The sequence below is a fragment of the Danio rerio genome, chromosome 21 (assembly GCF_052040795.2).
Source record: "Danio rerio strain M-AB ecotype USA chromosome 21, GRCz13ab, whole genome shotgun sequence".
NCBI classification, from domain to species: Eukaryota; Metazoa; Chordata; class Actinopteri; order Cypriniformes; family Danionidae; genus Danio; species Danio rerio.
Window position 1 is genome coordinate 26,469,948 of NC_141041.1, and position 16,558 is coordinate 26,486,505.

General features: G+C 34.0%; 1 protein-coding gene across 15 annotated transcripts in view; it reads left to right on the forward strand.

The window, feature by feature from the left end:
- The window catches only part of dixdc1b (DIX domain containing 1b), a 53,847-nt gene extending 37,911 nt beyond the window's left edge, over nucleotides 1–15,936 (forward strand). For 5 of the 15 annotated variants that reach the window (XM_087301343.1, XM_087301344.1, XM_087301340.1 and 2 more), the window contains 16 exons: nucleotides 1,762–1,868; nucleotides 1,954–2,108; nucleotides 2,196–2,285; nucleotides 4,912–4,965; nucleotides 7,145–7,195; nucleotides 7,339–7,443; nucleotides 7,519–7,572; nucleotides 8,210–8,302; nucleotides 10,874–10,981; nucleotides 11,103–11,171; nucleotides 12,552–12,713; nucleotides 12,812–12,878; nucleotides 13,007–13,115; nucleotides 13,205–13,313; nucleotides 14,532–14,611; nucleotides 14,707–15,936. In XM_087301343.1, coding sequence (XP_087157469.1) covers nucleotides 1,762–1,868; nucleotides 1,954–2,108; nucleotides 2,196–2,285; nucleotides 4,912–4,965; nucleotides 7,145–7,195; nucleotides 7,339–7,443; nucleotides 7,519–7,572; nucleotides 8,210–8,302; nucleotides 10,874–10,981; nucleotides 11,103–11,171; nucleotides 12,552–12,713; nucleotides 12,812–12,878; nucleotides 13,007–13,115; nucleotides 13,205–13,313; nucleotides 14,532–14,611; nucleotides 14,707–14,713 — 1,420 coding nt within the window. In that variant the 3' untranslated portion in view covers nucleotides 14,714–15,936. Of the gene's footprint in view, nucleotides 1–1,761; nucleotides 1,869–1,953; nucleotides 2,109–2,195; nucleotides 2,286–4,688; nucleotides 4,746–4,911; nucleotides 4,966–7,144; nucleotides 7,196–7,338; nucleotides 7,444–7,518; nucleotides 7,573–8,209; nucleotides 8,303–10,873; nucleotides 10,982–11,102; nucleotides 11,172–12,551; nucleotides 12,714–12,811; nucleotides 12,879–13,006; nucleotides 13,116–13,204; nucleotides 13,314–14,531 lie in introns of those variants that run through there. The other 10 variants (XM_087301350.1, XM_087301351.1, XM_087301345.1 and 7 more) reach the window with 4 other exon arrangements.
- Nucleotides 15,937–16,558: the final 622 nt, after the last annotated feature.

The window sequence follows — 16,558 nt, forward strand, 5'->3', positions numbered from 1 at the left end:
AAAAATAAATCTGCTGCAACTAAAGCTATTTCTGTGTCAGTGATGTATGTATGTATGCATGTATGTATGTATGTACAGTATATTATATTGTACTGTATATTATATATATATATATATATATATATATTTATGTGTGTGTGTGTGTGTGTGTGTGTGTGTGTGTGTGTGTGTGTGTGTGTGTGTATTTGTATGTTGTTTTTATGTAACTATTAAATACAATTGATATCTTCTATAGGTTATGGATAAAATATGGTAATTCTAATAGTTTAATAACATATATGATATTTTTGGAAATCACTAAGCTACTCCCTCTTTATTGTCTCCCACTCCCACTTTGGGAACTACTGGTTCATCCAATACAAGGGATAAGATTCTTCAGTCTGTGACCTGAAAAATTTGGAGCACATGGACTACTTTTTGTAACACTACCATGAGAAAATTTTAAGGTCTTTACTTGAAGACTATTGTGTGTTATGGAGAAAAAAATCTAAATTAATATTTTAAACTAATAAGTGGCATTTTTGGCTGTTTTTTTTTTTTTTCTGAATATGCAAACTTGTACAGTTATAACCAGGGCTTGACATGAACTTTTTTGATAACCAATCACTGTGGCTAGTAGTTTTCCAACATTACTAGCCCCTCACCATGTTCACTAGCCTTACTTGTGTTCTTGGTAAAATATATTTTATATGCATAAATTGAACTTGACATGCTAAAATTACTTGATTTAGATATTGTGTTATGTCCACACGAGTCCTCATTCAATGAGCATGAGCAAATGCGTTATGGTTTCATAGTGTTGCATTGGAATTAGTTTTTATTTCACATGAAATAAAGTTTTTATTTTTATTTTTTATTCCTCAGAGCTCAAAATTAGGGATTTGCCAAATTTATCTCTGACCACACCAAATATAAATAAATAATTACTTCTTGGTCACAAATTATAAGTGTCAAAATATAGCTGTATACTATACTAATTTTGGTTTAACATAAATCTTTTTTTTTTTAAATGTATCTAAAATATGCACAGTAATCTGTCCTGGCTAAATGTCCCAGATCACCAGTTAACTACACATAAATTGGGAGTTATTCTTCCATTAAAGCATTGTTATTGTAAAGAAAAATATAATTAAACCATCTTAACAAAAATAACTAAGCAAAAGAAAGTAGGTAAAAAACATAGCTTTTATGATAATGAAAGACTGATCACATGCACACAGCTAACGTTAGACCTATTAATTAACTGTTCAAAGAATGGTTAAAGCGAAAGCCACCAGTACTCTCATTCGTTATTCACCTGCTTTTTTTTAATCACTCGAGCCGCAAACACAATTATTTTTGTCAGTCGTGCTGCTTATCGTTTCTAAGATCACATTTGCACACGCATTGGCCAATCCTTATTGTCGAACCCTGCTTTTAAATAAACAACAATTTAAAAATTATTTTTAACCAGCCAAAATGACTAGTGGGGGTGTCTGTCTTACCACAGCTCAAATCTACTTGCATTTGACAGGTTGGCAGGTATTAATGTCAATCCCTGGTTATAACTACAGTGTAAACTAAGAAATTAACTTTGTAGAGCATTTTTCCCAAACTCTACTTTGAAGTGAAAATGAAATGTAAAAATGCAATTAACAATATTAAATAATAGAGGTAATCAAAAAAGTTCATGAAACAGAACTCATAGAACAGAACAATTTTTTAGGCAAAGTTGAGTATAGTTGGTCCATTCATCAATAATTTCATTTTTTTTTCCCACAGCCTCAGTTCACCGAGCCCAACTCACACTCCCAAAGACTCCATCAGCCTATCAGACGTGAAAGCAGGACTGTTAGATGCCTTATCTAGAGAGAAATCCATTAAGTCAGGTATTGATCTATTTGACTCATTCATGTAAACACTAGTGCAATCGTCCACACACAAAAGTCTTGATCCACCTCTGTTTACTCTTAGAGGACACAGTAAAATTGGCCCTATGTGAGCAGACCATTGTCTCAGGGCACGATGGTCCTGGTGGTTGCACAAACTGGGAGGACAAACTGTGTGAGCAGCAGGAGCAGCTGGAGAGGGAAATGCAGGAGGCCCGAAAAATGGTGGCTAGCCTCCAGGTGACACTGACATACATCATCCTCTAATTTGGCTTGTTTTTGTTCATTGAGAGATTCTAGCTTATACCAGATGTTTTTGTTTTGTAGGCTCTACTTCTACATGGTTCATTACCTGAGGATGAGCAGGAGGTGTCGCTCAGTCTGGGTGAGGGAGTCGAAAATGCAGAGCAGCAACTGGTGCGTATTATTATTTCGGTCACAACTGACCTATCATTGTGTCCCACCCCCTTTAGAGTACTTTCAGGCCTGCCTTATTTAGTTTGATTGACTCGCACAAGAGTTAGTGGTTAGCTTGGGCAGGTTTCAGTGCAGCAATCATACTCAAGTGCACACTGAAAACAGACCATAAAAGTGTGGTGAGCATGTGATTCGTAGTTGAACAGTTAAAACTGCAAAAAAAATGTACTTTGCTTTTTTGCACTTTGCCATTTGCAGTGCATCTTAACATTGTTTTCCAGCTATATATTTTGCCTGAAAGCATAGACATTGGTACATCACCAATTATGTAGTGCCGGATCTGGTAAAACATGAACGCGCCTTGCCCCTTCAATAATTAGGTCAAAATAAATCCATATTATAAGACAATAAAAGTGTTTTTTGACCTTGAATGCATATCAGTCTGTTGGTGAAGACCCCCAAAACCAAAACATGACCTTTTAAAATGCAAAATAGGGGCTCTTTAAATTTTAAAAACAAAATTACATTTCCTAATCAGGGAAAGAAAACTAAAGCAACACATCCCTTTACATCATCTTCTGTTAGTACAAAAACTATTTACAGTTGTAACTGGGCCATAAAAAATGTACAATTTTATTCACAATGGTCTCAAAAAGTGGTAAATTTGACTGAAGGAAACCAGCAGAAACCCTGAAGAATTTACCCAAACAGATGTGTGAAGCAGAAATCACACATCCGGCCAACAGGTTTATATGTATGTTGTCACATGACTGCATTTTGACTCATCTACTCTGGTTTGGACCAAGTCAATCAGTGTGGTGTGAAAAGAAACCAAAAAGACTGAGAAATATTCATTTGTTGCCTTTGGTCAGGGCCAGATGAACTGAACCACTGATTGCTAACTCAGAAGTTGCTAATCTACACACACACTATCTTTCAATAACAGCTGTACCTGTGGAGACATTGTCCCATGATGTTTTCATTGATCAATTTTGATTGAGATTTTGGACACTGAAATATATCCTCTCATCGAGAAGCATTCAAGTGGGATTAAAATATGACATGGAGGGATATTTCAAAGATTTAAAATAAACATGGTGGATTTTTAGGGGGGAACTTCCCCCCTCTTCAGTTCGCGCACGACAACATCCACACCCCCACTCCACCCCACCCCATCCCCCCTCTCTCCCTCCGCTCTTTAAAAATGCAAGCAGGAAAGGTCTTGTGTAATAATTAGCAGGATACATTTAACTCACTTAGCTAATAGTGATTAACTTTACTTAATAGTGGCTAATGTTAGCTTAAGTTAGCAAACACCGGCACTCCTTACCTGAGACAGAGACTGTTATCAGTTACCAGTGACTGTCACCATGGTTTACTTTTGTAAGTAATGCATTACAATATTGAGTTAGTTACTTTTTATGGTACAGTAGGTAATGTGTTACGGTACTTTTGAATTACTTTTGCGTTTCTTTTCCTTAACATTGCTGAGGCTTTTTCTTCTTTATTTTAAATAGAGGAGCTCTCACACTCTACAACCTACACCTTCATTTACCTAAAACATAAATTACAAAATTATAATTTAGCTTAAAGTAATTTTCTGAGAAATTCCTGACCCCAGATATATACATGCCAGTTAATGAAAGTTTAAAGCAATGTGTTTGCTACTTTTGTATTTTTTTGTCTAATTAGTTATGTAAAATCACGGTCTATTGAGACAGTCTCCTTTGCTTTTTCTATGATGTGTTTAAAATAATGAATGCATTCTCAAAAGCAATTTATTTTTTCAAAATTAATTGTTTAAAATATAACATAACTCAGATTACTTTTTTTTGTTCACTCAAATATTATTACTTAATTTTTGTAAAGTAATTTGTTACTTTACTTTTTACTTAAAAAGTTAATGTTTTTGCATTACTTGTAATACATTACTACAACTCTGGTTACTAAATATTGATTGCAAAAAAACTAGGTGACGTTCATTGTTGTTTCAACTTACAATAGAGCAAATCTTGTCTTGTTCAGGTTTTGGAAATTGAATAAAATAAATTCTGTTGTTCATTTCTCAAGATGTCTGGAATCAGTGTTACAAGCACCTAATGGCACATATTTTTACCTTTAATTGCAGAAGAAACATCATGAAATCAATATCTTACAATTTTTCTATATGACACTGAAACCAAAAGATGCCATAATTCTGGTCTCTGTGCCACTGGTAGTCAACTATTGGTTTTTTGTGTTAAGTGGGAGGGGCTTAATAATAGTTCAATTCTGTTTCACCCTGAATTGGCCCCTTTTCTTCCATATCCTGCATATCCCTCCCTCTTAATAAAATGTGACTTCCTACACCCCTCCTTCTCCCCATTGCTCTCATTTTGTCCCGCTCTTTCACTAAACCCTGTCAGAGCAGATCATGTTACCCTGATGGTGAACTTTGCTTTGTTTGTGGGAGAGACGCAGGTATCTATTTCTCCTCCTCGACTACAGTGTCTGTTTGTCCTTCTATTTCTTCCCTGTTTTTGCCGATGTTGTTGCGGGAACTTTTTGGTGTAGTACATGTACTGTAGTTGTGGTGGTTTTCTTCTGAAACAACAATCACCAAAAAACATTTGTTGTTCTGCTATAGGTTGTAATTCGAAGTCGTCTGGACCAAAGCATGGAGGAGTGTCAAGATCTGAAGGTGAGCATTCACAATGTTATTGTTATGCGCTGTTTTAGTAAGATTTGTGCTATCGAAGTATGGCAAATGCACTGTATTTATACACTCTTGAGTATGCACAAGAATGAAGTATTAATCTAATACTATGTTTATATAAATATTGTTCAAATAAAATACAGTAAGAATCATTAGGGGGCAGCTTTTTTAAGAAGTACTTTTGTTTAGACAATGCAATGAATTGACCGAAAGTGATGAATTACATTATTTTTAGTTGTGGATTCAAAGAATTGTTGCACTTTTTTTGTCACTACACAAGAGAAACTAAGAGTTTTTTTGAATCAAAACTGTAATAGTTTTTAAAAAAAAATTATATAACTTTGTAGGGGGTGACACGGTGGCTCAGTGGTTAGCACTGTCTCCTCTCAGCAAGAATGTTGCTGGTTCAATTCCAGACTGGACCAGTTTGGCATTTCTGATTGGAGTTTGCATGTTCCCCCCATGTTTATGTGGGTTCCGGGTGCTACGGTTTCCCCCACAGATCAAACACATCTGGTTTGGGTGAATTGAATAAACTAAATTGCCTGTAGTGTATGAGTGTGTATGGATGTTTCCCAGTGCTGGGTTGCAGCTGGAAGGTCATCGGCTATGTAAAACATATGCTGGATAAGTTGTTAATGTGGTGGTTAATTTCGCTGTGACGACTCCTGATTAATAAAGGGACTAAGCCGAAGGAAAATGAATGAATGTAATTTTGTAAATGGGTTAAAGAAAAAGGGGGTTTAAAGTACACAGTAAAATGAAATGAAATGAGTGTAGTTAACTCAAAATTTACTGAAAGGTAATTCTACTCATTTGAAATGAGTTTTGAACTCAGTGTAAAAGGTAATGAGTTAATTAAATACATCATTACTTAAACTTAAATGGAGTAAGTTCACAGTACTCATATAGATTAGTTTTTTTTTTTTTTAACTCAAATAGCAATCAGTTTCCTCAAACAGTTTGAGTTGCCTTAACTTTTTGGGTTTTACAGTACTTCGTTGGTTTGAGTTCTCTTCATTTTTTTGGGTTTTATTGTGCTAAACAAATTGCTTTGTTTACTCAAATGGACTAAGTTCACCATACTCATTAGGATTAGTTTTTGAACTTAAATTGTTTGTTACATACGGCTTTCTCAAACAGTTTGAGTTACCTTAATGTTTAACAGTGTATCAAAACAATTAAAGTGTAATGCAGTTACACCAACGGTTTTCTTTTCAATACAATACCAAGTATTTCAATACAAGTGTCATCGATATCCATACCAATACTTCAGTTAAATATTTTATAGTGATTTCATAATGTTTTTTTACTCACCTTCAGTATTATTATTAAATAATATACACAGTTCCTTTTTATTTTTATTGCAATCACAAAACATTATTAATGAAACAAAAATATTTATATAAATGGTTATAAAAATATTTATATAAATGGTTATATAACACCATATATGACAAAAACTTACATTGCACAACAATACAGCTTTTCCTTTTAGTGTTTTTTTTTATGAAAAATTATCTTTTTTGGGCCTTTTTTATTTATTTATATATATATATATATATATATATATATATATATATATATATATATATATATATATATATATATATATTTTAAATAATCAGTGGCGTACCGTTCACATGAAGTCTCGTCATTATATACTGGAGTACTGTATGCTTATTTTTTATTCAGTCATGATGATTGCAACCTCATGCTCGAGTTTTAAAAGCTGATTTGAAAGTGTAAGGCTGTGATCAAATACTGACCTATTAGAGGAGATACAGCAGAAGAATTTTACAGTTCCCATTCCTGTTCCTATTTAAGTAAATATTTATTTATTATAATGTGCCATCATTATTACTATTATTAAGATATTAAAATCAGCGATCACTTAAGAAAAAACATAGGAAGGATTGATACAGTACTTCTGTTTCAGGATCAATCTTTTTGATACATTGCCAGTATCGAAAATATTGATACTTATATACGATATACCTAACCCTACTTGTCATACATTAAAATGTACTGTTTAATTATGTGTTATACATGTGTATGTGTGTGTACTGTATTTTAGGAGAGAGAAAGAGCGAGAGAAGTTTCACTACTTTATGTAGTACTTTATCACTTATTTTGTTTACATTTATATCATATTTACCTGCAGAGAGAGTTGCTGAGGTTTAAACAAGAGGCTCGTAACTTGCAAGGAGTGAAAGTGAGTTTTACCCATCTCCAAACTCCCCATTTCTTTGAAATTGATCCGTTATGAGAAAATGTAATATGGTTCTATATCTCAGACTAATATATCAGATCATGTTATATAATGCGTGACTGATTAACTCTGACATGTGTGGTCAGGATGCTCTACAGCAGCGTATGGCTGTGCAGGAGTCTTCAGTCCTGCAGCTCAAACAGGAGCTCCTGCGCTCTAGTATGGCCAAAGATGAGCTGGCAGGACAAAATGTAAGTGCACGTCAATGAGAGTTAAAAGTTTTGTTTTTATTCTTTACATGTTTTGACATGGGTGTGTTTTGTCAGATTGAACTGCAGAAGAAGCTGGAAGAGAGGAGCAGACTTCTCAGCGAATATAAGGCAAGTCTTATGTTCTTATGTCTTATGTCATGTTTTTTGTAGTAATAACAAATATAAGAAATAGTTACATTTAATAATAAAATATGGCCCAATCCCTATTCTATTTTTTTACCCCTTCCCCTTTTCCTCGGGCTTTGAAACAGAGTGTGAAGGGGAAGGGCTTCAAATTTTACCCCCAAGAAATGAGACACCACTACAACACCTGCACATGTCATCATATGTCGTTGCGGTCTCTTGCTTTATATGAGATCAACAATGGTGACTGATGTAGTTATTCCAGTTATTAGCGTTATTTTTTCAGTATTCATCTTTAGGAAATCACTGAAGGCATATATCATGTTATAATGTGGCAATGAAATCGTAACTGTACTGTGTATTTACAGCATGGCCATATTCATCTAAACACTTGAAAACTGTTTGTTCTCCCAAAAAGCTTTCGATTTTATTGCTGCTTTTTATAAGTTGCTTCCAGAAGAGTAGATTGCCTGTTGTTGTGCTTCAAATAATTAGGTTAGATCTTACTAGCTCTAAAGTAGTTTCCGGCCACTTTAACGGATGCTATTCCTAATCAAATGCTGTAATACTATATGTCCTCTTAATGTGTATTTAAATGTACTACTATCTTTGTGCTGTACAGAAAGAACTGGGCCAAAAGGATCGGCTTCTGCAGCAGCAGCAGATGAAGCTGGACGAGGCCATTCGCAAACTGACAGACAGCAGCAGCCAGCAGGTAGCACATTCAATACTGTACTAGCAGAGCGGATGTGAAGGAGAGCTGCATCATGGGTTGGTAGTGGAGGATATAAATCAGCAGGTGGCAGTAAATGCATGAAGTAACACAAATGTAAATCTCCTAAACAAAGTAATAGTAATGTTTAAAAAATATGAAATAATACTTAATAATTAAAAATATGCAATGTACACATATTGTATACATAAATTAAAAATGCATATTGACATTATTTTAAAATATTTTACATTTTTGAATATGTACACTTTTTTTAGTTGTAATTGTGGGTTCAATATTTTATTTTTGTAAATTTGTCTAAAACTAAATCATTTTAAAGTATAAATAAAATGTATTCAAATTATTCAACGTTTACAACATATTGGAAACTGGAATATACAATCAAATTAATTTTAGGGCCCTATCATACACCCTGCGCAATAAGGCGCAAGATGTACTAGGTGCGATTTGCAGAATTTTGCGCCACATTGTTTGAATACCAAATCTATTTTGTGGACTCATGGGTTTGCTGGTGTAAAACGTATGTGTGTTAAGGCACATTTTTTTTGTCCAGTGCAAGTCCAGTGCAGAGCTTGTTAGTTATGCGCCTATGCAGGTCCAAACACAAATATCTTTATAAACGAAAAAAATTAAAGGATTAAAATAATAGTAAAAGTATTTTTAAACACCATCACCTCCATGTCTTCATGTCAGGGTGCTTTTTTCAGTTTATTCATGACAATTTGCATTTTTATTATAATGTTAGAATTGTTAGCAGTATTTTTTAATATATGAATATTTATGTTTGCTTTAATAAAAAAAAGTTTAGATTTGTCCACCTATCAGGTTTTGGAGACGTATGCATAAGAATAAGAATAATGGGGCATAAGAATAGGATGTGTGTTTGGAGAAAACTTAGAACTGAATTTAGAAATTGTTTTCAAACAAATATTTGCGCTTAAACTAAATTAAATATGTAGGCTAATGGATGTCTTCAGTGTAGTGTGTACAAAACCGTTTCCTTACTCTATGAAAGTAAAGGAATAAAGTAAAGAGAAAGTAAAGAGGCCGAATGGACGAGGCTCAGGAGATGCAGATGGTCTGTTAGACTGTTAAACTTCACTATTTTCTCTCTCATGAAGCCTAAAGTTTTCCCACATACAAAGTCTGTCATGTAAATAGTAAATGTGCCATGGTGCAACGCTCAAAACACACCCATAACTCATTAAGGCTCAGTCCCAATTCTAGTCTTTAGCCCTTTCCCTTAGGGGTGTCCCAATTCTCTTTAAAGAAAAGTTCCCAGAACACCCCAGCCACAACTGCAGCATAGTTGTACCCGGAAGTAAGAAGATCAACAAATTAGTATTTTTTGTCATTATTACGAATTTTTACAACAAACAGGCACATGTTTTAATATATTCATAACCGTGTTTGTTTTTTATCGTCATGCTTAAAAAAAAAATACGATAAATTTATAAGCTATATCTATAGAAAAATAGAATTGGGATTGGTTTAAGAGAATAAACACAACCATGTTGGACCTCTGTCCTTAAAATAGCAAAAATGGATCTGGACATGCCCTAAATAGTTTTGCACCATGCACTTTAGACTTTGCGCCTACATTGATGAAATAGAGCCCATATTGTTTAAAGCACTAGTCTCAAACTCAACTCCTGGAGGGCCGCAACTCTTGATTATTTGGATCAGCTGTTTTTGATTAGGGTTTGAGCAAAACTGTGCAGAGCTGCAGCCCTCCAGGAATCAAGTTTGGGACCTCTGCTTTAAAGTAATAAAATGGGTTGTTTTAATTGGGTTTAAAAAAATTTATGATTTACATTTTTTATTTTTTTCAATAATTTAACAGTACCATCAGTTTACAAATGTTTACCTCCTTTTAACACCCCCCCTTTCCTTCCCCTTTCCAACAGCAGCAGTGACTGTAATTAGAGGTTGCTTTCATAAATCCATTAAATACAGATAAATAATATAAACTCAATAAATAAAAAAAACACACATCCAGAAAATGATGATAGTAAAAAATAAAAAATTACATAAATACAAAACCAATACAACAATAATAATAGTACATAAATAACTCAAATAAGATAATTACACTTTTACCATGCGCCTCACCACAATGACCTTATTCATCCTCCAAAAAGGCTAAATAAATTGCCCCTCTTCTCTGAGGGTTAAACTTTTGTTTAATTAAAAAAAAAAATAAAATAAATTAACACAATAATGGGTTTGTCCCTTATTTAACTCAATTATAGGTTAAAACAAGTGTAATTTCTAAAATATATACAAAGTTAAACATTTTATATAAAATATATATTAAATAAATATTAAATAAATAGTAATTAAATAAATATACTATTGAATTGTAGAATAACAAAATTATATATACTAATAAAATCTTTTTAAAAATACTTTATTGTTCCTATTTTAAATGTAGATCAGTTTTTGTTTTTTTTTAAGCAACTTCAGGCCTGGCTGACCCTGCAAAAACAAAGCAAGAACCCTAATAGTGAATGCAATTAGCTCATTATATTGTTTTTGCACCTGTTTTTGCAGTATGGGTGTCAGACAGAGAATGTGTGTGTTTCTCAGGCTTGCCTGCAGAGGGAGCTGGAGGATAAGCAGAGTCTCCTCAAAGAGTTAATGAGCCATCAGACAGAGGAGGTATGTATATTAGACAAGTCTCCCTGCAGCTGTTTGCCTTCACACATTGAACACTATGTTTAGTGTTTCCATTAATCACTAGAGCTTCAAGTGAAGACTTGTCCTGCTGTGTTTTTTTCAGCTTCCTGGCTCACAAAACAATGGCTACTCACATCCACCCGTCACAACAACAACGAAGCCACACCACGGGGTAAATGAACCTGAAGCCTCTTCTCAATTATATCATACTATGTTTATAAATATACAGGAATGGTAGGCACCATTGGTAAACATGAGCAAGGGGAGCTATGAAAATAAATGCGTTTTGTATCATTAAATCAATAATCAAAAAAAATAATTATGAAAGAAATTATTTTCTCCAATTCAAGCTGATCAAAACTATTCACACCTTTTTATTGTATACTTTAATAACATCTGAGTGAAGGAAGGATGTTTGAAGGAAACCTGGAAAGAGATTGGTGCTCAACTTCATGCTCATTCCCCTTCAACCCAATTTTCTATTGGGTTAAGCTCGGGGAACTGGGATGACCATGACAAAACCTTACTTTTATACCATGTGGTCCATTGTTTTGTCAAATTTGATGTTTGTGATTTTTTTTTTCATTGTAGGAAATGTAACCACGGTCCATTCTAAAGCCGCCTTTCTACTGCACATGACATTTGGACACAACTGTCGGAATACACTCCCTTGTGGTAGTCGCACAGACTTTTCTGTTTTGTCTTGCACCATCTGGGAGAAACTGATTGTCACAGAGTCCAAAATAAAGGAGTGCAAAAGCAGGAGGCTTTATTTTCTGTCCGTTCACCATGATTGAAAGAATAAATTAATAAATACTAGAAACTTATAGACCTTTAAAATTTCTGGAGGGAATGTGGAGACAACATTTTTAAAAAAAATATTATTATTACTCATTTATTAATAAAAATGTTTTTTTTTAATATAGACTTTTTTCTGATTTCTGACATCACATCTGGTTGGCTGGTTGCATACGGTCTAGTTGCAGAAGTTCAAATATTTCAGTGTATTCGCAGCTCAAATTGGATTAGAATTTTCCACATACAGAGATGATCGGAACTCCATGCAGCTAATTGGAAATGAATGACTTCCGTTCTGTCGCTTGTCGTTTGCAGTGGAAAGGTGGCTTAAGACTTCTAGCCTAGTCAGTCAGATTTAATTTTTAAATCTGGTTGCATTTGATAGCATCTGCAAGTCTATCTAAACATCATGTCCAGAAACACAAGTCAGCAACATTAAAGATCCCTATGGTTTAATGTAGTAAAATGAGTTGTTTTAACCCAAGGCTGGGTCAAACATGAACAAACCCAGCAATGTTTACTTTTTTTTTTAATTTGTTAAAACTAAATTTATCTTGCAGTTGATGATCCTGCAGTTTATTTAACAGTCGATACCTTGTCCCATGGTGCAACAAACCCATCTTGCTGCTGAAAATCTTTTTTTAGTTTCATCTCTAAATAAAGCAAATTCATTTTCACAGCATTTTTCAAACACATTTACCAAGGGTGCTAATATTTTTGATCCCAACTGTCTATGCAACCATGTCTCCTGTAGGCTGAGGAGCTGCAGTTAGTCAGAGATGCTCTTCGCAGTCTGAGGAACAGCTTTGGAGGTCACGACCCCCAGCATCACACTCTCGACACCCTCGAGCAAGGAGTGTCCAGCCTGATAGAGCGCATGTATGACCTGGAAACACGCCACAGACATGAAAGGAGGGTATGATAGATGCTTGTTCTTTCTCTCACATCGGCTTTTGAAGTAGTTCGGCATTATCCCAGAATCTTTTGGTCACAGATCAGTCTGTTTCTTTGCAGACCCGAGGCAAATCGCCAGGACATAAAGCGTCTCACTCAGATCGGGATTCCTGGCCTCCTACTTCGAGTAAGCATAAATCTTAATCCTCAAACAGGAGATGGCAGGGCCATTGAAATGAAAATGGACGTCATTTGTACTTGTCAGGTTTCTCTGTAGGTGTGTTGAAGTGAAGAATTTCTTCTTCTCTCATCCAGAAATCGCTCATTCTCAGAGCAGTCCAGCACTCAGCTCGTCTGCACTCACCAAAGTCCTGTACTTCACTGACCGCTCGCTCACGCCATTCATGATCAACATTCCCAAGAGGTCAGACTGACACTTTCTTACACAATGAAGTTTACTTCAGGATTTGAGGGATGAAATTTGGTAATCTTTGTGTTGTCTTATGCTGGCAGGCTGGGGGAAGTCACTTTGCAAGACTTCAAGACTGCTGTTGATCGGGAAGGCAACTATCGTTACCATTTTAAAGCACTGGATCCAGAGTTTGGCACAGTTAAGGAAGAGGTAATGATAAATAATCCATCCACAGGATATTTTCTTAAGGTTGCACAGGTCTATTTGTATGAACAGCCAACAGTACATTGTATGAGTCAAAATAATCCTAATATTTCTTAAAAAGTAAATATTATGAGCCATTATATAGGCATTTTATAATTTTCCATCTGTAAATTTAAAAGTGCTTTGATAACACTTTAGATCGTATTACCTTGCCTAATATTGCAATGTTTAACTTTAGTAGCTATAAAATATGATCTTATGTTACATCCCTAATTCTACCTAAAACTTCCTTCCATCTTACTAACTATTAATAAGCAGCTGATTAGTATTTTATTGTGCTAATAGTCTTAGTTAATGGTTTGTTAATTGCACAAATGTGATTTAAAACAAATTGTTAACAGCAATTTTCACAATATTTAGTTCTTTTTTATATCTTCAGATTTCAGATTTTCAAGTTTAATGCTAAGATATTGTTATATCCTAACAAAACATACATCCACGGGAATGTATTTATTCAGCTTTCAAATTATGCAGAAACCATAAAAAATGGCCTTATGATTGGTATTGTGGAAATCAGTGATTCTCAGTGAGGACAGTAGGCCCCGTTTCATGGAGTTTCAGCCAAACAGCAGGAAGATTTTGTATTATTAAAATAGTATAATATTATTGATTAATTAGCATTATAATTAATATTGCAGGGTTATTGTAGATACAATTATTATTGTTTAAAAATATGTTACTTCAAGAGTAACTGAAATCATACAAAAAAATCTATGTAAGTATGTAGTATTAATTAATTTGTAATCTGAGTTAAAATGATAAAAATCTAAATATAAATAGTGTGTGTGTGTGTGTGTGTGTGTGTGTGTGTGTGTGTGTGTGTGTGTGTGTGTGTGTGTGTGTGTGTGTGTGTGTGTGTATGTATATATGTCTATATATATATATATATATATATATATATATATATATATATATATATATATATATATATACACACACACACACACATATATATATATATATATATATATATATATATATATATATATATATATATATATATATATATATATATACCATTACATATATACTATTTATATCATAGCTTATATTATATTACAAATTGAGAAGCAGTCATATAAATTAAATTGGAAACAAAGAACAAATGTGTGGCATATATTGTATACCCAGTTATTAAAGCAGACTATTGTCTTTTTTTTCTAGGTGTTTCAGGATGATGCAGTGGTGCCAGGCTGGGAAGGAAAGATTGTGGCCTGGGTAGAGGAGGATCATGGGCAAAGAGGGTACTGCATGCAACTTTATAGCTGATAAACACATTTGTTTACCACCAGTTAAAGCTCATTTTCTCTCTCTCTCTCTCTTTCTCTTTCCTTCACAGAACTTAATACAAGTCAGCAGCAATCCGTCAAAGGAAACAGAAAGATCTGTGCCAAAAGAAAAGACCATTGATTTTGTATCTTAAGTAGAGAATGAAGCTCCTTCAGTCTGTCCTGCATGAGCTGAACCACAGAATGAAACTGAAAGGACATAAAGGATTGCCCTAAGGATGGAGAAAGTCTGATCTCATGTTTGTCCGGACCAGTATTACTCGAATATAACAATATAAATAAGATTTGTGATCTCTTTTGAGGTCTTGCCATAGAACAAACCAATACCCATTCCAGCAAACACTTCACAAGATGACAGACTCTTCACTGTGACTCAAGGAGCCTTTCAGATCTCTCAATTTTCCCTACTTTAAAGTAGATTCTGCCAGATTACTAAATTTGAATAGTTTGGATTGTTTTGAATTGTGGAATTGTTTTGAATAGTGGAATTGTTTTGAAAAGAGACAAGGAGGTGTTCTTGACTGTCAGGAGTTGTTGTGTGATTGTAGTTATGAAAGTTGGGAGGAATGTAGTAAAAGTATGTGTATAGAGTGGAAAGAGCTTTTAAGCCTCTGTATGATTTGTTATTTAATATAAGAGAAGGATTTTCCCTGAAACATGTTTTACACTTTCAGTTTTGCAAAAAGTGAGTAAAGCTCCTCCAAGGACCAAAGTATTTGATATAAAAGCAACAACATCATAAATGTCCCTTATGTGTTATCATATGTGAGTCTGCACTGAAGATGTGAGATTAAAGCTCATGATTGTGATCGTAGCACAATATAAATACATATAAATGTAGTACAGATGAATTTCAACTTCTGATTATCATTACAAAATCCATTTTAGTAACTCTCAGATGTGCTGTTTGAATGCACAGCGTTTTGAGTTTACAGGAAAGTGCCTGGAATCTGCTACCAGAGAGAGGTGACCTGGTTTGCCTTTTGTATTTTTGTTCTTGTTTTATATTTATGTAAATATGTGAATATCTAAGAGAGAGAGAGCAAGGCATAGTGCCTTTATACTGTATAAATGATGTCCTGTAAATCCTGGATAATATTTTAAAGATATGAAAAGTTCTCCTTTGAATCCAAAAGAGGGTCTGAGAGACAGTAGATGTTGATGCAAACCTCTGTATGCCATACATCAGATTCTGCTTTTAAACCTCCAGATTACTGCTCGTTGTGTTCCTGGTTTAAGATCATTATTTGGTTCTCAAGTAAACAGTCTAAAGCAGTAAACACTGTGTGTGTGTTTTATTATTAAATAAACTTTACTATTATTATATTAAATAATGGTCGTGACATACTGATCCACAATTAAATCATGCAAAACGTGTTATCATTATAGCAACAATATTAATATCATGTTAGCCATGTGGTCAAAACAAGTTAAAAACATTAGGAACATGTCAAGTCATGTTTGGCTAATGTTAAAGATGTTGGACATGATAACAACGTGTTAATTCAAAGAGACGTCTTATTAGCATGTTAATTTATGCTAGTAACACATTATGTATTGTTAGCAATGGTAGAAACATGCTAACAATATTCCATGATGCCCCTTACAAAAAAAATGACTGCATTGTTTTTAAAGATTAATGCAGTTTTTATTTTATTATTATTATTATTTTTAATACTGCCGTTTTTTAAATGAATAATGCAGTTTTAGTTAACTTATGAAAGGTGTAAGTTTTTTGGACACAAAAAAATTGCATTATTTAAGTATATTGCCGTATTACTGCAAGTACTAATACAACCAACTACTATACAGTAAAAATGGAGTACAACTACTGCAGTTCAACTATAGTATAACCACTGCAATAGTACTGAAGTACTACATTTACTATAATGTACTGCTATT